Source organism: Globicephala melas, chromosome 1 (assembly GCF_963455315.2).
Source record: "Globicephala melas chromosome 1, mGloMel1.2, whole genome shotgun sequence".
Taxonomy (NCBI): domain Eukaryota; kingdom Metazoa; phylum Chordata; class Mammalia; order Artiodactyla; family Delphinidae; genus Globicephala; species Globicephala melas.
The window spans coordinates 98,381,848-98,408,226 of record NC_083314.1 but is presented as its reverse complement, the minus strand read 5'-3'; the positions used below and the strand labels follow the sequence as shown (position 1 = coordinate 98,408,226).

At 36.4% G+C, this 26,379-nt stretch overlaps 1 protein-coding gene across 4 annotated transcripts in view; it reads right to left on the bottom strand.

Annotated features, from left to right (window-relative positions):
* Positions 1-26,379, bottom strand: part of OLFM3 (olfactomedin 3) — a 194,576-nt gene that overhangs the window by 7,095 nt on the left and 161,102 nt on the right. For all 4 annotated transcript variants that reach the window (XM_060302026.1, XM_030868838.2, XM_060302036.1 and 1 more), the window contains one exon: positions 24,420-24,639. In XM_060302026.1, the coding sequence (XP_060158009.1) occupies positions 24,420-24,639 (220 nt within the window). The remainder of the gene's footprint in view (positions 1-24,419; positions 24,640-26,379) is intronic.

The window sequence follows — 26,379 nt, the reverse complement described above, 5'->3', positions numbered from 1 at the left end:
ATATCAGATAAAATAGACTTTAAAATAAAGAATGTTACAAGAGACAAGGAAGGACACTACATAATGATCAAGGGATCAATCCAAGAAGAAGATATAGCAATTATAAATATGTATGCACCCAACATAGGAGCACCTCAATACATAAGGCAACTGCTAACAGCTATAAAAGAGGAAATTGCCAGTAACACAATAATAGTGGGGGACTTTTAACACCTCACTTACACCAACGGACAGATCATCCAAAGAGAAAATTAATGAAGAAACAGAAGCTTTAAATGACACAATAGACCAGATAGATTTAATTGATATTTGTACGACACTCCATCCAAAAACATCAGATTACACTTTCTTCTCAACTGCGCACAGAACATTCTCTAGGATAGATCATATCTTGGGTCACAAATCAAGCCTCAGTAAATATAAGAAAATTGAAATCATACCAAGCATCTTTTCTGACAACGCTATGAGATTAGAAATGAATTACAGGGAAAAACACGTAAAAAGCACAAACACATGGAGGCTAAAAAACACATTACTAAATAACCAAGACATCACTGAAGAAATCAAAGAGGAAATCAGAAAATGCCTAGAGACAAATGACAATGAAAACACGATGATCCAAAACCTATGGGAGGCAGCAAAAGCGGTTCTAAGAGGGAAGTTTATAGCTATACAAGCCTACCTCAATAAAAAAGAAATATCTCAAATAAACAACCTAACCTTACACCTAAAGGAACTAGAGAAAGAAGAACAAACAAAACCCAAAATTAGCAGAAGGAAGGAAATCATAAAGATCACAGCAGAAATAAATGAAATAGAAACAAAGAAAGCAGTAGCAAAGATCAATAAAACTAAAAGCTGGTTCTTTGAGAACACAAACAAAATTGATAAACCATTAGCCAAACTCATCAAGAAAAAGAGTGAGAGTACTCAGATCAGTACAATTCGGAATGAAAAAGAAGTTATAACAGACACTGCAGAAATACAAAGCATCCTAAGAGACTGCTACAAGCAACTCTTTGCCAATAAAATGGACAACCTGGAAGAAATGGATGAATTCTTAGAAAGGTATAACCTTCCAAGACTGAACCAGGAAGAAATAGAAAATATGAACAGACCAAACACAAGTAATGAAATTGAAACTGTGATTAAAAATCTTCCAATGAACAAAAGTCCAGGACCAAATGGCTTCACAGGTGAATTCTATCAAACATTTAGAGAAGAGCTAACACCCATCCTTCTCAAACTCTTCCAAAAAATTGCAGAGGAAGGAACACTCCCAAACTCATTCTGTGAGGCCACCATCACCCTGATACCAAAACTAGACAAAGATACTACAAAAAAAATTACAGACCAATATCACTTATGAATATAGATGCAAACAGAATTGAACAACACATTAAAAGGATCATACACCATGATAAAGTGGGATGTATCCCAGGGATGCAAGGAGTCTTCAGTGTATGCAAATCAATCAATGTGATACACCATATTAACAAATTGAGGAAGAGAAACCATATGATCATGTCAGTAGGTGCAGAAGAAGCTTTTTACAAAATTCAACATCTATGTATGATAAAAGCTCTCCAGAAAGTGGGCATAGAGAGAACCTCCCTCAACATAATAAAGGGCATGTATGACAAACCCACAGCAAACATCATTCTCATTGGTGAAAAACTGAAAGCATTTCCACTAAGGAACAAGACAAGGATGTCCACTCTCACCTTATTATTCAACATATATTTGGAAGTCCTAGCCATGGCAATCAGAGAAGAAAAAGAAATAAAAGGAATACAAATTGGAAAAGAAGAAGTAAAACTGTCACTCTTTGCAGATCACATGATACTATGCATAGAGAATCCTAAAGAGCCACCACAAAACTGCTAGAGCTACTCAGTTAATTTGGTAAAGTTGCAGGGTACAAAATTAATGCACTGAAATCTCTTGCTTTCCTGTATACTAATGATGAAAAATCTGAAAGAGAGGCTATGGAAACACTCCCATTTACCATTGCAACAAAGAGAATAAAATACCTAGGAATAAATCTACCTATGGAGACAAAAGACCTGTATGCAGAAAACTATAAGACACTGATGAAAGAAATTAATGATGATACCAGCAAATGGAGAGATATACCATGTTCTTGGATTGGAAGAATCAATATTGTGAAAATGACTATACTACCCAAAGCAATCTACAGATTCAGTGCAATTCCTATCAAATTACCAATGGCATTTTTTTTTACAAAACTAGAAAAAAAATCTTAAAATCTGTATGGAGACACAAAAGACACCGAATAGTCAAAGCAGTGTTGAGGGGGAAAAGCGGAGCTGGAGGAATCAGACTCCCTGACTTCAGACTATACTACAAAGCTACAGTAATCAAGACAATATGGTACTGGCACAAAATCAGAAATATAGATCAATGGAACAAGATAGAAAGCCCAGCGATAAACCCACACACCTATGATCAACTAATCTACGACAAAGGAGGCAAGGATATACAATGGAGAAAAGACAGTCTCTTCAATAAATGATGCTGGGAAAACTGGACAGCTACATGCAAAAGAATGAAGTTAGAACACTCCTTAACACCATACTCAAAATGGATTAGAGACCTAAATGTAAGATTAGAGACCTAAAATGGATTAGAGACCTAAATGTAAGACCAGACACTATAAAGCTCTTAGAGGAAAACATAGGAAAAACACTCGTTGACATAAATCACAGCAAGATCTTTTTGGATCCACCTCCTAGAGTAATGGCAATAAAAACAAAAATAAACAAATGGGACCTAATGAAACTTAAAAGTGTTTACACAGTGAAGGAAACCATAAAGAAGACGAAAAGACACCCCTCAGAATGGGAGGAAACATTTGCCAACGAATCAACGGACAAAGGGTTAATCTCCAAAATATGTAAACAGCTCATGCAGCTCAATATTAAAAAAACTAACAACTCAATCCAAAAATGGGCAGAAGACCTAAATAGACATTCCTCTAAAGAAGATATACAGATGGCCAAGAAGCACATGAAAAGCTGCTCAACATCACTAATTATTAGAGAAGTGCAAATCAAATCTACAATGAGGTATCACCTTACACCAGTTAGAATGGGCATCATCAGAAAATCTACAAACAACAAATGCTGGAGAGGGTGTGGAGAAAAGGGAAGCCTCTTGCATTGTTTGTGGGAATGTAAATTGATACAGCCACTATGGAGAACAGTTTGGAGGTTCCTTAAAAAACCAAAAATAGAATTATCATATGACCCAGCAGTCCCACTACTGGGCATATACCCAGAGATAACCATAATTCAAAAAGACACATGCACCCCAGTATTCATTGCAGCACTATTTAGAATAGCCAGGTCATGGAAGCAACCTAAATGCCCGTCGACAGATGAATGAATAAAGAAGTTGTGGTATATACATATAATGGAATATTACTCAGCCATGAAAAGGAACGAAACTGGGTCATTTGTAGAGACGTGGATGGATCTAGAGACTGTCATACAGAGTGAAGTAAGTCAGGAAGAGAAAAACAAATATCGTATATTAATGCATTTATCTGGAACCTAGAAAAATGGTACAGATGAACCGGTTTGCAGCACAGAAATTGAGACACAGATGTAGAGAACAAATGTATGGACAGTAAAGGGGGTAAGTGGCGGTGGGTGGGGGTGGTGTTTTGATATTTTGGGAGATTGGGCTTGACATATATACACTGATGTGTATAAAATGGATGACTAATAAGAATAAAAAATAATAAATTTAAAAAGAAAAAGGGACTTCGGATCTAAGAGGGTTCAAAATAGCAGTGTAGGGAGATCCTGAACTCACCTTCTCCCATGGATACAGCAAATGTACAACTACATACGGAATAATTTCCTTGGTTAGGAACCTGAAAGCTGGATGCACAGAGCCTCCACAACCAGTGGTAAAAGGACAGCATTGAGATGGGTAGATAAGGCAGATGGGGCCTCTTGCTGAGGGAAAAAACAAGCACCACCGTGAAAAGCTTGTGAACCAAAGGTGAAGGGGACCCACTTCCTAATTTTTAAGCATCTTCTGGAGAGGTAGAAAGCAGTTGGGATACTACTTGGAGACCGAGACACTGCTGGGAGCAATTTTGCAGCCTCAGGCTACCTTGCTAATGCCCGTGCTGGTGGTTGCCATTTTGCCATTCTTCCTCTAACCTGTTAGTGCCAGTGGATGCATCCCTCTGAAACCCCCACCCACCCCTGTGCCTTGGCTAGGCCTCATGGCTGACCAAGTAATTTCTCTGTCAACCTGTGCCTTACAGCAGCTGTGGCTGGGTCCATAGGTGTTCTAAGTCCTAGCCCCACCAACCAGTACATAGAAGCAGCTATGGCCAGGTGCCACAGCTGTTTCAACGAGCAGCCCTGTCCACTAGCAGGTCAAACCCACAATGATAGTGGGGTGCATGCAGCCCAAATAGGGGACACAAGTGAAGTGCCTAGCTCTGGTGGCCAGGCAGGATTGTGCCTATGAACCCCTGAGGACATGTGCTAAATAGGGTCACTCCTTCAAGACTAGGAGAAATAGCTTATTTACCTAATACATAGAAACACATACAGAGATTTGGTCACAATGAGATAGAGGAACGTGTTCTAATAGAACAAGACAGAGTCTCAGGGAAAGAACTAAATGAAATGAATGTAAGCAATCTACCTGATAAAATGTTCAAATTAATAGTCATAAAAATGCTTACTGAACTTGGGAGAAGAATAGATGAACACAGTGAGAACTTCATCAAAGAGAGAGGAAGCATAAGAAAAGTACCAAACAGAAGTTACAACTGAAACAAAAAAATAACCTAGAAGGGTTCAACAGCAAACCAGTTAAGGAATAAGAATGAATCAATGAACTGGAAGACAAAACAATGAAACTCACCCAGACAAAGCAGCAAAATGAATAAACCATTTTAAAAAGCGTATAAGGGACCTTTGGGACAATATCAAGTGGAAAAACATTTCCATTATAGGCATCTCAGAAGAGGAAGCAAGAGAAAGGGTCAAAAAATTATTTGAAGAAAGAGTGGCTGAAAATTTCCTAATCTGAGAAATGGAACAGGCATCCAGTTCCAGGAAGCCCAGAGAGTTCCAAATAAGATGAACCCAAAGATACATCAAAACACATAATTAAAATGGTAAAAGTTAAGCATAAGAGAGAATTCTAAAAGCAGCAAGAGAAAAACAACTTGTTGCATACAAGGGAAATCCCTTAAGTCTATGAGAAGATTTTTCAGCAGAAACTGTACAGGCCAGAAGGGAGGGGCATTACATATTCAAAATGCTAAAAGGAAAGAAACCTTTCAACCAAGAATTCTCTAACCAACAAGGTTATCATTCAGATTTAAAGGAGAGATCAAGAATTTCTTAGATAAGCAGATGTTAAAGGAGTAAAATGTGTCATTAGAGGTATAAAATATGAGGGAGCATGAGTGTGAAAAAATAAAGATTTGGAATATGTTCAAATTTAAGTTGCTGCCACCTGAAAAAAGACAGCTATTAACATACTATGTTTTTATGAGAACCACAAGGTAATCACAAAGAAAAAACGTAACAGTAAATACAAAAAGGAAAATGAGAAAGGAATTTAAACATAACGCTAAAGATAATTGCCAATACAGAAGGAAAGAGAGAAAGAGAGAAAGGAACAGAGAGGAAGCACAAGAAAATCCAGAAACAGTGTACAAAATGGCAGTAAGTACACACCTGTCATTAATTACTTTAAATGTAAATATACTAAATTTGCCAATCAAAAGACATAGTGTGGCTGAAAGGATAAAAAAGCAAGACCCATCTATATGCTGTCTACAAGAGGCTCACTTCAGAAGTAAGGACACACACAAACAAGGTGAAGGGATGGAAAAAATATTTTGTGCAAATGGAAATGAAAAGAATGCCATATTAGTCATACTCATATCAGACAAAATAGACTTTAAACCAAAAACTGTAATAAAAGACAAAGAAGGGCAATACATAATGATAACAGTAAATCTAACAAGAAAAATATAACATTTATAAATGTATAGCCACCCAACAGAGGAGCTCCTAGATATATAAAACCAATATTAATGGGCTTAAAGGGAAAAATTGAAAGCAATACAATAATAGTAGGGAACTTTAAACCCCATTTACAGTAATGGATACAAAAATCCATTACAGACACAAAAATCAATAAGGAAATGTTGGACTGAAATGACACATTAGACCAGATAGGTTTAATAGAAATATCCAAACATTCTATTCAAAAGCATCAGACTACACCTTCTTCTCAAGTGCATGTGGGACATTCTCCAGGATAGATCACATATTAGGTCACAAAACAAGTGTCAATCAATTCAAGAAGAGTGAAATCATGTGAAACTTCTCTGACCACAATAGTGTGAAGCTAGAAATCAATCAGAAGATAAAAAGGGGAAATAATCATGAAGTAACAACAGCATACTTCTGAATAACCAGTTTGTTATTGAGGAAATTAATGGTGAAATCAGAAAATACCTAGAGACAAATGAGAATAGAAATATGACACACCAAAATCTGTGAGATGCAACAAAAGTGGTTCTAAGGGGAAAGTTCATAGCAATCAAGCCTACCTCAAGAAACAAGAAAAATCACAAATAAGCAATCTGATTTGACACCTAAAGGAACTAGAAAAAGAAGAACAAATGAAGCCCAAGATTAGTAGGATGAAGGAAATGATAAAGATCAAAGTAGAAAAAAATGGAGTCTAAAAAAATAATATAAAAGATCAATGAAACTAAGAGCCGGTTATTTGAAAAGACAGAACCAGCAAACCTTTAGCTAGACTAACCAGGAGAGAAAGAGAGGGCTCAAATAAATAAAATCAGAAATAAAAGAGGAGAAATTACAACTGATACCATAGAAATACAGAGGATCGTAAGAGACTACTACAAACAGTTATATGCCAACAAATTGGATAACCTGGAGGAAATGGATACATCCCTGGAAACATACAAGTTTTTCAAGACTGAGTCATGAAGAAATAGAAAATCTGAATCAAAGATTACTACTAAGGAGGTTGAAACTGTAATCAAAAAGCTCTCAACAAACAAAAGCCCAGAACCAGACAGCTTCACTTGAAAATCCTACAAAACATTCAAAGAAGATTTAATACCTATCCTAGTCAAACTCTTCCAAAAAACTGAGGAGGAGAGAAATCTTCCAAACATGTTTTACAAAGCCAACATGTCTGATACCAAAGCCATACAGGGACAACACAAAAAAGAAGATTACAGGCCAATATCCTTGATGAACATAGATGTAAAAATCCCTAACACAATATTAGCAAACTGAATCCAATAATACATTAAGAGGATTATACACCATCATTAAGCAGGATTTATTTCAGGGATGCAAGGATGGATCAACATCCACAAATCAATTAATGTGATACATCACATTAACAAAATGAAGCATAAAAATTGTATGATCATCTTAATAGATGAAGAAAAATCTTTTGACAAAATCCAACATCCATTTATGATAAAAACTCTCAATAAAGTGATTATAAAGGGAACATACCTCCACATAATAAAGGTCATATATGACAAACCCACAGCTAACACCATACTCAATGGTAATCTGAAAGCTTTTCCTCTCAAATCAGGAACAAGACAAGGATGCCCACTATTACCACTTCTATTCAACATAGTATTGGAAGTCCTAGCCCCAGCAATTAGGAAGACAAAATAAAAGACAGCTAAATCAAAAAGAAAGAAGTAAAACTGTCACTGTTTTCAGATGACACACTACTGTATAGAGTAAATCCTAAAGACTCCACCAAAAAAAAAAGAGAAAAACTGTTAGAATGGATAAATAAATTCAGTAATGTTGCAGGATACAAAATCAATATACAGAAATTTGTGGCATTTCCTTATGCTAATAGAGAACTATCAGAAAAAAGAAATTAAAAAAAATCCCTTTTACATTTGCATTAGAAAGAATAAAATACCTAGAAATGAATTTAACCAAAGAGGTGAACAAGCTGCACACTGAAAACTGTAAGACACTGATGAAAGAAATTGAAGAAGACACAAATAACTGAAAGATATTCTATGATCAAGGATTGGAAGAGTTAGTATAGTTATTAAAATGTCCATACTACCCAAAGCAATCTACAGATTCAGTGCAAACCCCTATCAAAACTCCAATGGCATATTTCACAGAACTAGAACAAATAATTCTAAAATGTGTACAAAACCAAACAGATCCTCAATAGCCAAAACAATTTTGAGAAAGAAGAATAAAGATGGAGGTGTCACGCTCACTGATATTAAACTATACTACAAAGCTGTTATAATCAAAACATTGTGGTATTGTCATGAAACACACGCACACAGATCAATGGAACAGAGTTGAGAGCCCAGAAATAAATTCACACATATATGAAAAATTAATTAACAGCATAGGAGCAAAGAACATACAGTGGAGAAAGAATAGTCTTCAATAAATGGTGTTAGGAAAACTGGCCAGCCATATGCAAAAAAATGAAACTAGACCACTCTCTTACATCATACACAAAAATGAACTCAAAATGGTTTAAAGACTTAAATGTAAGACCTGAAACCATTAAATTTCTAGGAAAAACTGTAGGTGGTAACCTCATTGCTATTGGTCTTAGCAGTGTTTTTGTGACGCTGACTCCAAAGGCAAGGGAAACAAAAGCAAAAATAAGCTAATGAGACTACATCAAACTAAAAAGCTTCTGCACGGCATGGAAACCATCATCAAAACCAAAAGGCAGGGCTTCCCTGGTGGCACAGTGGTTGAGAGTCCACCTGCCAATGCAGGGGACACGGGTTCGTGCCCCAGTCCGGGAAGATCCCACATGCCGTGGAGCGGCTGGGCCTGTGAGCCATGGCCACTGAGCCTGCGCATCCGGAGCCTGTGCTCCACAACAGGAGAGGCCACGACAGTGAGAGGCCCGCGTACCACAAAATAAAAAACAAAAAAACAAAAAGGCAACCTGCTGAATGGGAGAAGATATTTGTAAATCATCTATCTGATAAGGAGTTAATATCCAAAACATATAAAAAATATCCAAAACATATAAAAATTCATACAGCTCAACAACAAAGAACAAGCTGATTAAAAATGGGCAGAGGATCTGAATAGACAATTTGCCAAAGAAAATATACAGATGGCCGATAGGCATATGAAAAGATGTTCAACATCATTAATTATTAGGGAAATGCAAATCAAAGCCACAGTGAGATATCAACTTATGCCTGTTAGAATGACTATTATTGAAAAGATAAGAAATAACTGATGTTGGAGAGAATATGAAGGTAAGGGAACATATTTACATTGTTGGTGGGACTAAATTGGTACACTCACTATGGAAAATAGTATAGTGATTTCTCAAAAAAATAAGAATAGTATTACCATATGACTCAGCTATTCTACATCTGGGTATTTATCCAAAGAGCATGAAAACACTAATTTGAAAAGATACATGCACCCCTATGTTCATTGCAGTATTATTTACAATATCCATTATATGAAAACAACCTAATTGTCCATCAGTGGATGAATGGATAAAGAAGTATGCACAGTGGAATACTACATAGCCATAAAAAAGAAACTGTCATTTATGACAATGTGGATGGACCTTGAAGGTATTATGCCACGTGAAAAATTCAGACAGAGAATGATGAATACCTTATGATTTCACTCATATGTGGAATCTAAAAAATGAAACAAATGAACAAACAAAATAACACAAAAGAAAACTGATAGATACAGAGATCAGATAGTGTCTCCCAGAGGGGAAGAGTTTGCGGTAGGGGCAAATAAGTGAAGGGGGTCAACTGTTTGGTGATAGATGATAACTACACTTGTGGTGATGATCACTTTGTAGTATATAAAGATGTTGAATTATAATGCTGTACCCCTGGAACTTTTATAACAAAAAATTGTTTAAAAAGTTAGGGATTCAGAAACATGGGTATAAAGGATGTCGCAAGTGAGATAGGACCCGGAAAACAAGAACACCACTGAAAGAATTGCTTAAGAGCAATTGATACCATATTCGTCCTTGATGTGGGACCCCAGAAAGCAGTTTAAAAAATCTACAAAACTGTGTTAACTGCCTGATGAGACTTAGGCCAACTTATGAAAGCATTGGAGCTCCTGAACAAAGATTCTTGCATTCTGACATTGGTAGTTTCCTTGCCTACTCACCATGGAATGAAGTGTCCATTCCTACCTAAATACAGAATTTCCAAGCAGATTTATTGTTCAAATCTTTTAAAAAATCAGTGGTTAACCAACGATTAGCTTATGTTTTTGAAAAGCTTACAATAAGAATGACCAACATAAATGTGCAGAAAAACCAGACCACCATAAAAAGAGAGATAATTCAGAGAGCAGAAGAAATCCTAGTGTCTTTGAAGAGATTTGTATATTGTAGACTATATACTGTGAAAGAAAAACACAAAAGATCTACTGGAAATTTAAGATATGATTTCATTTTTAAAAATAATAGGTTGGAAGATAAAAAGAGTTATCCCCCAAATTAAAAGAAAAAGATAAAAATGAAAATAAGACAAAATATATGGCTGCATATAGGATTGATCCAGAAGCTCCAACATCTGAAAAGCATCTTTCTAGAATGAGAGGAGAAAAAGAGTAAAGAAAATTATCAAAGAAATTATTCATGGAATTACCCCAGATAAAAAACCTAAATATTTGGAATCAAAGCCTATACCATAATAAATGAAAAAATATTTACTCCTAAAAAAATTACTGTGAAATTTTAGAAGGTACTGAATGAAGTGAAGAAATTGGACCTTTTCACAGAAAATGTGTGACCTGGACACATGCAGACAAGAACTAGACTGACATTGGCTTTTCATCAATACTGGATGCTTGAAGATAATAATCAGTGCCTTTATATTTAGGAAGAAAAATCAGGGGCAGATAGAATAAGGATATATTCTGACTTGCAAACTTCAAAGTTTACCTACAATGCACTCTTTTTTAAGAAGTTACTTGAGGTTATATTGCAGCAAAATAAGCAAATATACAGACAGTGGAAAATCAGGAAAATACGATTTCTTGTTTCAGAGTGACAGCTGTGCAGAAGGCCTTGAGAACAGTCCAGAATGGACAGAATGTCTAGGAAGGTGGTCTCAGAAATAAGACGAATTAATCTATAGAAATACTGTGTGAGACCTTCTAGGAAAAAACTGGTTATGGTGAAGGCAGTTATTGGAGTACATAAGAGGAGAATTCATTTGAACTTAACTCTAGTAACAGTCTCATTTGAATAGCACTGATGTGACATTTGACTTAGAGACATTGAAGTCCACCACTTAGCTTCCGAAGAACAACATAAGCATTGTGATGATAATGCAATCACTCATGTTTAACTTGAAGAATCAGGCTGTGAACTAATTACAGAATATTTAACAGACATTTCATCTGTTCTGTGATTATTGAAAAGACAAAATGTTTCCAACCATGATAACATAAAAGCATAGGTAAAGTTCACACTGTGAGAAAAGTAAAAATTGAAAGAAGAAATGATAGAAAGATGGGGGTATAACTGTCTTTGTATTTAAAAATATGGTGTTTAGAGAGTTTTCCTAGAGTTGAGGAAAAAATAATAAATATTTAAATATAAGTGAATAGTTATGAAAGCATATTATGAGGAAACAAGAAAGAAAGTGGCTTTGGTTGGGCTATCTGTATCCTCACATTGCAGAGCAGAAAGTCAATAAACAACGTCCAAAACTGATAAAGCAAAAAAAAAGTGGAAAAAAGCATATTAACCACCTGAAGCCATAAATTTAACCACCTGAAGCCCTAAAATTAAATGTGATTGCCTCTGGAAAGCAGAGCTGGAGGAGGAGACTGTTGCTTTTTATTCCAAGTCCTTTTTATTTAAGCATATAATTTTCTAGCTATGCACATACAATATTTAATTATAATTTAAAAAGTTAAAATAGTTGTAAAAACTTAAAATCAGACATTAAATTTAAAAAGCAAAAATCACATTTATATACTGCCTATTGACAGATCATTTCCAGATTTTTATTTGTCATGCTTCCTTGCAGGTTTAGGAAGTAGGTGGAAATTGAAGATGTAAATAAGTCTCCAGAATTGGAAGCTGTGAATATTTTGCATTTTAATTTGGTTTCAGTACTGCAAGCACTAGTTTGAAATTGTGTTCTTTAAACTTCTAACTGTGTCTTACAACTGATAATGCAATCTCTCTAGTTCTTTTAATCTTAAAAAAATTAGAATCCACACTATGAATTTTAACATTCATCAGTTACTTCATATAGATGTTAAAAGAAGCTAATAAGTGATAACATTGGTTAGTACATTTGGAGGAGCTGTACTAAAAGATACTAATCATGTGATTCCAGTAGAAATGTTGTACATTTTATTTCAAAATAGTAAGTGATTATGACCTTGGAAAAATATGCTCCTGTTGAATAACTACTTTCTATAAGAGGAAAAATTAGTCTAAAATGTCTTGAAAAATATCCTTTAAAGATGAATGATATTTCATGGTCATTTGAAAAAAAAATATAAAGAATCTCAGATGCCAGTTTAAATATGTTCTGGATATAGATCAATATAGTCCAAATATGAAACATAAACATAATGGAATGTTCATCCCCAGAAAACTTTATACCCAGAGGAAATGACCAAGTGGTAACACAAGCAGTAAGAAATTATGATGATGTCAGGTTGTTCTGTTACTAAAAGTGAATAGAGATTTTGTAGTTACAAAGTTTGATATAACATTTTAGAGGGACAAACTGTAAAATTAAACCTCAAACTGTGGTTTTTAACCTACCTTATCATCAAAATTGGCCCCTTTGCCATAGGTGGCCTCTATTGCCTGAAGGCTGAAGCATAGTTTGGACAAAGCAAGAAGACACAAAGCTCATATTTCCCTCAGTCATATGCATATTTTAGATGTTGATTTGTTTTCTGGGTTTAAATGGGTTTAAATGATCCTCTGGATTCAGTTTATGTCAACATAACTTTAGTATGAATTGAGTTGGATTGGTTAGTCAAATCTGAATAAGAACAATCTCTGGGACTAGGATTCACACCATGAATCTCATGAATCAACATTTCCAGATACTGATAATGCATTGATGGCTTGGGGTATCTTGGCTTCTGGGATATTTGGCTCTAACCCAGTATTGTATCCATATGGCAAAGAGATACTGCTAAGCCTTGTAATGTTTAGGCCAGGAATTAAGACGAAAATTATACCAGAGGTTAAAGGCTTCTGACATCTCAACTAAAAATGAGTTTGCTTTCTTTTTGTAGCAGTAGGTTTTTCTCTGAAATATGGTAGAGGGTAAAATAAATAGTTATGATTTAAATATAAAATAATTATTTTTTAAACAACCATTCACTAAGAAGTTATTATGTACCAGGACTGTGCTAGATACTGGAGATATAAGGTGAACAGGGAGACAAAATAGGTCCATAGGTTGTAGCTTCTTTAGACTGGTGAGTAGGGAAGACCTTTCAAAGAAGGTGATATTTAATTTGGGATCTAATTGACAAGCAGGCAGCCATGGATCCTTGAAGAGAAAGATGTTTAGTCATTGCATCAACCAGAAAAAGGTAGGATTTTAAAGTAATTGGAGGCATGGTTTAAGAAATCTGCCTGAATTTGAATCCTGATTTTCTCACTTACTCTCTGGAGGACTTGAACAAATTTTAACCAGTCAGTGTCTCGTGGATAACAGCAGTAATAATATCTAAGTCAAAGGGTTATTGGGAAGATTAAATAAAAAATAAATGCTAAGTGTTTTGATCGGTATTTGGTAAAGTTAATTGTCTAATAAATGTTAGCTAGGATTATTGTTCTTGTAAAGGCCCTGGATTTGGATATGCTTGGTGAGTTAAGAGAAATTGAAATAAAAATGCAGAAAGCCAGTGTGTCCAGAACAAACTTGGAAAAGTAGAAGATGAGGTTGGAGAGTTGAACAGAATAAAGGTTTGTAAAATCAGAGTATTTGATTTTTATTCTAGGTATGATGGAAAGCTATTGCAGGATTTTAAGAAGATGGGAAAGTGACAGAATGTGAGCTACGTTTAAAAAAAAGATCACTCTACCTACATGTAAAAAATTAATTGTAGAGGAGATAGAGTGTAGGCAGAGAGACACATTGAATGTCATCACATTGGTCAGGTGGGAGATAATGAAAGTGGTGATGAAGATGGAGGAAAGTAGATGGATTTGGGTTATGTTTTTGTTTTGGTTTCTTTTCTTTTCTTTTTTGGATAAAGTCAGTTAGGACCAGGCTTTGGATTAGGCATTAGGATGAAAATTAAAAAGAGAAATTAAAGAAAATCTCAAACTGAAAAATAATTTAGAGATATTTGGTTTGTTCAGATGGTCAGATTGTAGTGTCATTTATTTAGATGAAATGCTGAGGAATGAATGGGTTTGGAAAGAAAAACCAAGAATTGGGCTTCCCTGGTGGCGCAGTGGTTGAGAGTCTGCCTGCCAATGCAGGGGACACGGGTTTGTGCTCCGTTCTGGGAAGATCCCACATGCCACGGAGCGGCTGGGCCCATGAGCCATGGCCGCTGAGCCTGCGCATCCGGAGCCTGTGCTCCGCAATGGGAGAGGCCACAACAGTGAGAGGCCCGCGTAACGCAAAAGAAAAAAAAAAAAAAAGAAAGAAAAAAAAAGAAAAATCAAGAATTCACTATGGTTTATTTAAAGTTGTTTATGATTATTATCCATGCCAGTAGAGATGTAGAGAAGATAGTATGCAGATGTAGGTAGAAGACACTCTTCTGAGACACAGTTTTGACAGTCTTCAGCACACTGAAGATAGTGAAAGCCAGAGCCTTGGAGAGAGGACATACACAAAGAAGAGGAAGGCATTTAGAACAGAGTTCTGGGACATCACAATATTTCTAGCATCCAGCGAAGGAGCCCAATAAGAAGCTATACATGGAATAGGAAAAATAGTGCAGTGTTAAGAAATCCTAAAGAAGAAAATGTTTTAAGAAGGATGATGTACTGACCTCTGGGGAATACAGAGGTGTCTAGAAAATCAAAGAAATAACATGGAATTTGGCAGCAAGGAGTCATTGGTGATTACAAAACTGAAATGAAGAGAATGTTGAGATCAGAAGCTGAGTTGGAGTTGGTTTTGAAAAGACTACACACCAAAGCAGCAGCTATAAAAGATTATTTTGAAGAAAAAGCAGAGAAAAGGGGGTGAAGAAATATAAGGTTGTGGGGAAATTTTATTCTTGTGCTGATGTTACTATTGTTGCTTAATAAAGATTTGTTTGCCTTTATAAATAATCTAGTAGAGAGGGAAAAACTTATGAAAGAGAATAATAAATGAATTTCATAAGCAAATGGTAGTTTATTTATTAACTATGCCTCTTTTAACAGTTTTGTTGTTGTTTGTCTCTCTGTTCTGACTTCCACAGTTTTCCAGGAAATGTTCTTTGTGTAGTATATTTCATCCAGGTTAGAATCCTGAGGTGGGTGTTAGGTGGTCTGGTTTCTAATCTAAGCCACAATATTAAATCATTGTGTAATATTGGATAATGTACTTATTCTCCAGGGTGGAGTTTCCTCATCTCTAAGATGGAAGTTCTGAAGCTTGACATTTTGTTACTCTAAGGGAGCATGGAATGGATATGGGATCAGTAGACATTTATGCTGATGGGGAGAAGGTGGTATTATTTGTGGTGGTTGTAAAACACACACACGTCATCAGGGTGATCATGATCATGGACATCATCATTATCTACCCTTACTCTTGGGAAGCAAAACACAGAAAGGGCTCTTGATGTTGATTTCTTCCCAGTAGAAGTTTCTCTTAAAAATAGTTATTAGAGTCCTAAGCTAAAATTCATCTTGTCAAATGATATTAGTAAAATTAGAGTTGCAGGAATTTATAAAAACTGGCCACTTTTTTATTTACAATTTGTGATAGAATTAAATAAACACAGGTATTCTCATTCTAACAGAGCACAGAAATTATAAAGTAAAATAAACAGTGAAAGTGATTTCCATTTATTGGTTCCCCCAAACTAGCTTTTGTTCAAATACACATTATTTTTCTCACTTTCTATGAGGACAAAAGAAGCCAGAAAGAAAGGATAATTTCCCCAAATGCGTGGAAGACAAATGTTCCTGCAAAAGTGGATGGCAAAGAAGGAAGTTGAGTCTTCCTTCATTGATTTTTTCCTGCTATGCTCTTCTGTCTTCAGTGAGACACATGAAAATATTAGCATTTTGTAATATATTACACGTGCACGGTTCTGTATGTTCAGAAAATATACTGAATAGGTAGTTGAGAAAAGTAACCATTTTAATACTCTGATGCTTTTGAAACATTAAGTTTTTTATTATCAGTTACAATCCATATTTATCAATAAGTAGCTCAGGAAAAGGTATCATTTGGGATTCAGCAGGAAGATCAGTTTGGATCAGTGAAGCATAAAAACCATCTTTTTGTTTATTTCTTTAATATATAATTTTACTTTGTAACATTGTGTACTAATAGCTCTGGATTTGAATCCTAAGGCCATGCGCATATAAATAAATTTAATGGAGTGGCAAATATGTTTATGAAAGAATATTACTTCTTTTTACTTAAAGGCCATTGGAGAACTCATGTAGCAAGAAGTAGATATGATTTGATTTTTAAAGTCTATCAAAGTTACTTAAAGTAAGTTTTTCTCTACCATACGTTTGATAGTAAAATCTATTTATATTATTTAACCTTTTATTTGTATGTCTAATCTTACCAACTATACTGCTGAAGGAAAGGTGGGGATAAGAATGAACATAACAGATGCCATATTGCATGGCATGGAATGAGCTTTCAGTGGGTGTCTGGTAAATGGGATCAAGAATAATATGTGTCTAAATACCTCCACCTTCCAAAGTTAACACAATTTTACTCTTAAATTTAAAAACTCCTGAACTTTTTCTGAAATAAAGCTTATATTATGAACATATCTTCAGGGAGAAGCCTATCTAACATCCAAACTAAATGGAGCAGAATTGCATTATGAAAACTGAATAATTTGGCTTGCCTCTAAAAACACAGGCTTTATATTGTTAAAAGGCTTATATTAGTTGTAATCTAGGAAAATTTAGGACATTAAAAAGAAAGATAAACAGTAAATCAATTTATGGTAAAACAGGATATACCAGTTACCTCAAAAATGTGCTAAAATCACTAGGGTCTCGGGGTTCCAGAAGAATGAATCATCATCAGGTGCATGGATACCAGAGAAATTGCATTCCATATTATAATCTGGAATTTTAGGAAGAATAGGACTTTTTGGTAAATAACTTATTTGAAGATCTACTCAATTTAATTTGAGGAGGTAGGCTTATAAATTTCTCCCATTATATTTCCAAGTTAAATTGCACTCTTATTCATCCTAGGCACACAGTTTGACTTTCCTGTTAATTCTTTCTTTCACTGAGATTTTCACTGTCTCTTGCTTTAAGTACTAAGTACAGCCAAATATCAGGTGTTTTGGGAATGAAATACTGCATTGCCATTGAAGAAAGAACAGATGGCAATAAAAACAAGGATTAAAAAAAATACTGTGCTTTTGTTTTTTTTTTTCCAAAAGATTTTTTGTTTTGTAAAAGATATAGATGTTTTATCTTTGACATACACTGATTTATTTCTTGAAAGCAACATAAAGCTTTTTATTTAAAAAATAGTATTTGCTCTCAGAAACTCTGTAGACACCAATTTTTACCTTTTATGTTTCAGATGTTTTATCACAGTCTATAGAGATTCAACTGGAACAAGACACAGATGATCCCTGACTTCTCAGAGCAAGGACACCTTGTCTATAAGGTAGTGAAGATTAAAGAAAAGGAAATGGAAATTTTCTGTAAAATAGCTGAAGTGTCATGGAGGGGGTGCAGTGGGGGCGTGTGGGAGACTGTGCCAGGGGAATTCAGCCATGTTTTAAGAAGGATGCAATCAGAGAAGCCTCCACAGAAAAGCTGGTATCTGGTCTATAAAATGAAAGAGCAAGCTTAGAATTTGGATAGGTAAGGTAGGGAGGAAGAGTGTTCCATGAAAGGGGAGAGGAAGTTCAGTGTCCAGGAGGTGAAGAAGCATACACAATTGAGGAACTGAAAGGATTAAACTGACTAACACTTAGAGTGAGTGCCTGGTGAGAATTTGAGAGAAAAGGGCTAGAGTTAGGCAGAATCCATGTCATCAAGACAAATGAGGCAAAGCTATTTAGAATTAATTTTAAAGGAAAATCCCTTAAACAAGGTATAATATAATTAGATTTGCATGTCAAAAAGATTATTCTAAATTCCTAGTGTGGTAGACAGGGAATGACTTCAGGTAAGGGCAGTGGTTAGGAGGCCATGTGGTAGTCCATCTGAGAGGTGATCAGTGGTGCTGTGGACTAGGGTGGTGGAAGTGTGAATGCAGAAAAGAGGTGGTTTTGAGAAATTGTGAGGGAGAGGGGAGATGTGATTGCATGTGAGTGAAATTCAAGGAAGAATCAAAAGTGACTCTGACTTCTTTCTTTCTACAGCAGTTGGGTTCTGTTTACTGAGTTAAACTTACTGAGGTGTCCAGGGCGTTTCTCTATTATTAGGTACCCAACAAAACACATCGTGTGTGGGAAAGAAATCTCAGCCTTTGAACTCAGAAGGACTTGGGTTTAAAGTTGTTGCCTCCAACATGTACCTTTGGAAAATTAATTTAAGCTGAGTATCTATTTTCCATAAATTGCTAATAATAATACCTGACCCCGAGTTATTAGAGCAATTAGGACTAACACACCTAAAAAAGCTGGCATAGTGTCTGTCAAGCAGTAGGCTCTCAGCATTGCTGTAGTTACCTACTTATGTGCTTATTGTCCCCACTATAATGCAAGTTTTCTGACGGTAGGAGGACACTGCCTGCTACTCATCTTTGTAGCCCCAAATGCCTGGTTAAGTGCCAGTGCACACTGGGGAGTCAATAAATATTTGTTGAATGTACAAATAAGACTACTACCACGTAGACAATTTGGTTTCTCTTTTAAAACTAATTTGGCATAAACATGATAAAAATAGTAACCCAAGTTGAGATTACTTGTAATCTCAAATTTTGAATGCTGCTGTTACTTCTGTTAAACATGAAGGCTCAAAACTGTTTCTGTTAATAGAAGGATGCATCCTGTACTTCACTAGATGGCACCAAACTATTGCCCTAAAATAGAACTAACCCAAGGAAGTGTCGGGGGGGGGGTGGAGATGGAGGGCTGGAAACCTGGAAAACCTGATTATAATCTACATTAAGTATCTATTGGTGATCTCAGGGGGTGTGCAAGAGCTTCAGCTGTGCTTTTCCAGTCAAATTCTCACATGCATATGATTACATTTTGCATGTCTAGGAATGTGATATGTTTTAATTAAGCACAGGGGACTTTACTCAGTCCCTCATAGAGAAAATTAAGCACTTTTAGGAACGTACATTACTATACCTCATTCAGGCCACTAGGATGCATTTCTGTTGAAGCATTTTTTCTAATTTCTATTTTCTCTAAAACTTTAATTCCCTAGTAGAAATAAGCTGAATGGTGCCCTAGTGGTCTCAATGACTTGTGATTCCTTCAGCACCTTATTAAGTTAAACTTTGCAGGCAATGACACTAGTTTGTTTTTTAGTTTCTTAAAATTCATGTGCTGTGCACTGTGACATCTTCCCTAAAAGCAAATCCACTGAAAAGGTGAGTGGAAATGTATTCATCACGGCTGCAATTTTATTTTCTTTCCCCAGTCCATTTTTACCCTCTGCTAATTGGCTGTGTGTGTTTAGAGGCTTTTGTGAAGAATAAAGATGCCATTGATAGATGAGCCTTATTGCACCTGTTGCTATATTGCTGATGTCATAATTATCCAATATCCCACTCTAGATCTGAGCAGCATAGCAACTGGATTTTAGACCTTTTTGGAACATTGAACCCCTGATACGTTTTTTTCTCTACATTTCCTGTGAATGGTCCTGATGTTATTTAACATCTGTTTTCTGAGTCTGTGTGCTCTGACATTTTGATATTCAGGCCCTTATTTATGAGATACTGCCAGGCATGGAATTAAGAGTTCACAGAGATAACTTGGTCCAGTCTGTACTAGTTTTCAGGAATTGTAAAAACTAAGTAAAATGTTAATCAAGTTATAACGTAGTACCACACAAAATTGTTTGTGCTTTCTTCTGTAAATAAATGTGCCTTATCAGGTACTTCCCTTGAAATTGGAGCAATTCTTTTTTTAATGAAAAATATGAAGATTCACTTATTTATTTTTTCAGGAACCATGTGGCTTTAGATTTCACAGTGTTAGGGCTGTCTGTCTCTACCTGGACATGTTTTCTACATTGTAATTAAGCATTGTGGTCCAGTTGATAGACTTCCTCTCTGCTCAAGAGAATCTCAGTAAGTGGTTTTGATTAATTGACATAAACATGGTATGATGGAGAAAAGTACCCAGTTCTTGGGACAAAAGCATAAATGAGTTAGAGTCATTGCTTGTGGCACTGGCCTCTGTACTAAGTGAATAGGGATTTGAGGGCCACTAATAATCTAAAGCATTATGATGTGAGAACTGTTTTCAATATCTTATAAGGTCATATCAGTTAACTCAAATAGCAATCATCTCATTAAATAAGAAAATTAAATGCTAGTTTTATTGCTGTTTGATATCTATATTGGTTGCTAGATTTTATATTTTTGATTAGTTAAAATAAAAATAAATGTTAACTAATTAATATAATTTATTTGACAGTCACAGTCTTTCAAACTTTGTGGTCCATGGGGGAAAATTAATAAAACAAATCTTTGACATATATTGCAGATCACAGTCCTGAGGCCTAAGGACACCATAGAGACATTATCCATGGTTCAGTAAGAAGGAATAGGATGAATCTGTGTCTACTTAGATTAACCCTCTTTGTCCCAAATATCATTTTTAATATTGTAGGAGATTCTGTGTTGGGAGTTATATGTGGATTAGTAAAAACAAATTGGGAGTTATGATAGAGCTGAGAGGAATGTAGAATTTCCTAACTGTGGTGGACATTACTTCCAGCTAAGTAAACTCAGAGAGAGTATATGTTAGAAGTGAAGTTCATTTGTAAAGTAGAGCAAATCCCAAGAGTTTTCCATGTTAATCCTTCAAAAACATAACTGGCACACTTTAAGGTTCAAGGTGATTACTAAGTGTAGAACCTTTCTGTTGCCTGTCCTTGTTTATTAGTTGAGGCCATTTGCGCTAAGTAGGTGCCTGGACTTAGCATACAAAGCCAATGGCTTGGGTTTATTGTGAGATACTAGGAATGACAGAGTGAATAGATTCTCAAGGTCTTCAATGGTTCATCAACAACAAATGGACCTCTTCCAAATCAAATTAAAGCCCTACACAGATTAGTCCTATGTACTGTCATTTATAGAATATCTTTACCCAGATATTTTATGGGCTAATAAATATGCATTTGAATACTCCTTTGAACCCCTAAAGTAACTTTTAGGTATTGAGAGCACTAAAACAATTCTTGGTTTGGGATTTTCTTCTTGCCAGATATCATCTGGCAAGCTATAAAATGAATCTGTGCATTGAACTAAAAGTATTTATTTATTTATTTGTTTATTTGCTTATTTGCGGTATGCGGGCCTCTCACTGTTGTGGCCTCTCCCGTTGCAGAGCACAGGCTCCGGATGCGCAGGCTCAGCAGCCATGGCTCACGGGCCTAGCTGTTCCGCGGCATGTGGGATCTTCCCGGACCGGGGCACGAACCCATGTCCCCTGCATCGGCAGGCGGACTCGCAACCACTGTGCCACCAGGGAAGCCCCTAAAAGTATTTCTTGATTAAAAAAGAATAAAATATGACAGCAGAATTTCTTTATGCAGTAATATTTACCTATTTTCTGTTAGCAATAAACTCCACAACTTGAATTATAAAAGCACACCATATAAGGGAGTTTTTAAGTGCTGTATTAAATAAATGACTTCTCTCTTGCTTAATCTTAATCAGTCCTATGCCATCTTGACACAAATATGTGGCTAAAAGAGATCATTGTTTTGCAAGTAAAGGGGATTGTTCTCTGCTACTTGTTGAAATACCTAATATTTACTCTGTTGAAAGTTTAGAAATTGTTACTATGACTGCTTATAGAATTAATTTATTCAGCAAATATTTACTGAGAAACTTTTCTTAGTTTTCTAGGCAATGGGAGATACAGTATTTAGAGTGAATATCATAGACGTACTTATTCTTATGGAACAGAAGTCTAGCAAAAGAGACATCCAATAACACAAAATGATAATGAAAACATGAAAAGTCCAATCATTGGTGAGATTTCAAGATTTGAGAGCACCTAGCAGGGATGCAGAGGACACATGGGGAGGGCAGTGAAAATTCATGTGAGACATTACATTTAAACTGAGACCTGCAAAATGAATAGGAGTCTGTCACACGTGGCAGGTGAAAGTATGTTTATTTATAAAGCAAGGATAAACAGGGGAAAGAGTGTTTCAGGAGAAGGAACAAACAGCTTCTCAATATGGCCCCATGGTTAGAGTGTGGAGCACATGTGACTGGGAGATAGTGTATGAGGGGAGAAATGGCAGGACCGAAGATGGGAGATGTAGGGAGTGCCACAATGAAGGCCCTCCTAAGTCATGGGCTGTATCCTAGGACATAAGGGATTCATAGGAAATTTTAAATAGAGGAAAATAATTTCAGACTTGTACTTTAAAAAATCCCTTTGGCAAAAAGGTGGACAGTGGGTAGAGAAGAGCAAGTCACGGAATCTATTGGAGTCATGATTATTAGGAGACCAGTTACAGGTGAAAAAGTATGGGCCTTGCATGATGAGAAATAAGGAGCTGAGGGTTGCTGCACGTGTGTTTAGCCTTAGGAGTTTACGTTACTGCCTTCTGATAAATTCTGTTAGATTCTCTTGGAAATCCTGAGATGACTGCAGTGGGGCCTCCGATGTGGTGATTCCCCACTTTGTTTTGAGACTGTGATTACTGAATGCAACATATTGTATTTTAGCTATCTTTTTTTTATCATTTGGATTGCATCTGTAAAATAAGTAGTCTTTAAAATATTTTTGTAAGTCATCCAAACTTTATTTTGTGTTTACATTTATGCTCTGAATGTTTCTTTACTAGAAATTGACTCTTTTTTTGAAATTCTTTACTCCTCTTCCCAGTTTATTTCCTATTCCAGAAAAGTTTTTCTTACCTTGAGAGAACACTTTCTATGGTTATTGAGTCCCCCTCACCTAACACCATCATATCACAGCATGTCAACAACTAAAATACTATTCCTAAATGGGTTTACAATCCCTCTTAGTCAATTCATGAACACTTATTTATTTCACATTGTTACAAACTAGTCCCATGATGACTTCAACTGAGTGGCAGTGGAAACGTTTGTAAACTCAGGCCACGTGGAACCACACATTTTAGGAGTCAAAAAGTAAAGTTCATTCCCCGTGTCATGTGCTTGGCCCCTTGTAGAGTAGTGAATATGTATTTGAGTAGGTACCTCCTTTTTATTTCTTGAGTGGATCAGAGCAGCAGATGGCAGCTCTGCATACTAGAGAAATTGTATTCATTTCCTTATCATTGCTGTTTCACATTTGGTCCCAGGGCAATGGCCTTTTCCCCAGTCTCTAACTTTCTCTACTGCCAGAAATGGCTTTCCTCTTCCGTGGCCACACAGTGATTGACCGTCACCGATAATCTGAAATAAAGCTTATTTCCATTAGTGTAGCCAATAGCATTGCTGTATTTGCCAGACCTCTTATTTCAAGCCACCGCGGTAACAGGGTGCTCTGAAAATCAGGCAACTGTTAGTCAGATAACCTTGAATAACCAGGCCTGCTTAAGCCATCAAGGAACACTTTTTTTTTTAACTGTTCTTTTTTTTTAATTAATTTATTAATTTATTTTTATTTTTGGCTGTGTTGGGTCTTCGTTTCTGCGCGAGGGCTTTCCCCAGTTGCGGAGAGCGGGAGCCACTCTTCATTGCGGTGCGCGGGCCTCTCACTGTCGTGGCCTGTCTTGTTGCGGAGCACAGGCTCCAGACACGCAGGCTTAGTAGTTGTGGCTCACGGGCCCAGCTGCTCCGTGGCATGTGGGATCTTCCCAGACCAGGGCTCGAACCCGTGTCCCCTGCATTGGCAGGCAGACTCTCAACCACTGCGCCATCAGGGAAGCCCAAGGAACGCTTATTTTACACTTAGAAAGCAGGTGCTGGTTTCCCTAGAATTAGGAATTCATGACTATTTCCAAAATGTAAGAATGCAGTTGTCATTGAAACTACTTAAAAATGCAACCTGGACAAATGGAATTGTTCTACTCACTTAGCTTTTTCATGCAGTCACGAAGTCTGGTTTCCAAGCTAAGCACCCTTTGATGTAGTTCCTCATAGTCATAGGCTCCAATTTCCTCCTGAATTCCAGTGAGGACGGCAGACAGATTCCGGATTTCCTCCTTGAACTGGGTGATTAACTTGGCATCTGTTTTGTACTGTTCCAGCACAGGAATCAAGGGCAGGAGCTCGTCCATCTTCTCTTTCAACTCCTGTGAAAAGCAGCCAGTTGTATTCATGAGAGTCATTTAAACAGATCAAACAGCAACGTTCTTTTTCACATGATACTTAAGGGAGATTCTTAAGACAGATTCACAATTGCTTATTGATTTTTTTTTTTTTTTTTTTTTGCGGTACGCGGGCCTCTCCCATTGCGGACACAGGCTCCGGAAGCGCAGGCTCAGCGGTCATGGCTCAACGGGCCCAGCCGCTCCGCGGCATGCGGGATCCTCCCGGACCGGGGCACGAACCCATGTCCCCCGCATCGGCCGGTGGACTGTTAACCACTGCGCCACCAGGGAAGCCCTGCTTATTGATTGAAATTGTGTATTTCGTGAGAATGTAAGTGGCTACATGATCATTAATAGTAATCCACTTATCTCAGCTTTTCAATACAAGAACACCTCCTTAAATGGTTACTTGCTTATGAAACAAATTGATCCTTATCATAATTACAAAACTTCCTATGGTAGCAGTTCGGGGTTTATGTACTATCTTGCTTTCTGGTGGCATTTTATAAAGTGAACAATGCATTATTTAGTTAGGAAATAGAAGCAGGGTCCATCTTCTAGTTGCGAATTATTAGAAATAGGTCAAATATCCTGTTTAGTTAAGTCTATTTACCCATTAACTAATTATTAATAATATAGGGATACTTACAGGAAATTTTGGATCCTGGAACAGCTTTTGCCTAACAATTTTTCCAACTTTGGGCTTCCACCACTCTGTCCTTCTACTCCTCCCTCTTTTTAATATCCTTCTTAGCACAGCATCATTAGGAAGGTAAGTTCAGCAAGTATAGTAAATCATGCGAAGCTTTTCAAAGCTCAAAGAAATGTATGTTGCTGTTTACTATTTTGAATTATTACCCATTCTCCGACTTCATTTGCCTAAGCAAAGATAATTTAGAGCTCTTTATGTAAGGCAGAGTTGCTTACCAATGTAGTGAAATTAACTCTTTCAGGGGCTAAGGTGCTCATAATTGATGTAATAAAAGAGCACAGAGTTGTTTGAAACTGAAACGTTGATTTTTGTCTCAAGAACAAGAAGTATACTTTGCCAGCACTATTTCCCTCACTCCTATCTTGGGACTGAGCCAAACCTGCAGTTTCACTTTCAGTTTCTGAACATGTCACCTTTTGTTCCTTTCTTTTAACTTGGTGGTGGTGGTCAGTGAAAATATTTCATGAGTTTGATTCAGTTGTGAGTTTATTGCAATTTATCTCATTCGTTGAAGAGCTGTCACTGCTATGATCATAACAGAAACCATGCTGTATACTAACTAATTTAAGGAGCTGAAAATTGCATTTTACAATTACATTTAGAACATGTTATCACTATCAATGCATTAAAATAGCAGGAGCTCCCATTGCCACCCTGATTTATGGGCTTGTGTGTCTTGGGGGGAATTTCCACTTGTTCTGTAAGATTGGAATGCTTAGAATTAGTCTGTACGTCCATGTTGAGTGGGAGGGTTCAGAGAGTCTTAATGAGAAAGATTGATAAATATCACAGTCAAAAGGCAGAATTGCATAGCTTTGCTCATTTTAGTGGCTCATTTTGAAATAAACTTATTAGTTTGAGCATTTTGTGCTATCCCTAAAGGAAGACACAGTTGCTGCATTAGGATTTTAATGAGAAGAGTTCTGATGGTACCATTTGCTGCATATTATAGCAACTGTTACAATGAAGAGTTTTACATTCTACTATGGGAATATTGAAAAGAGAGTAAT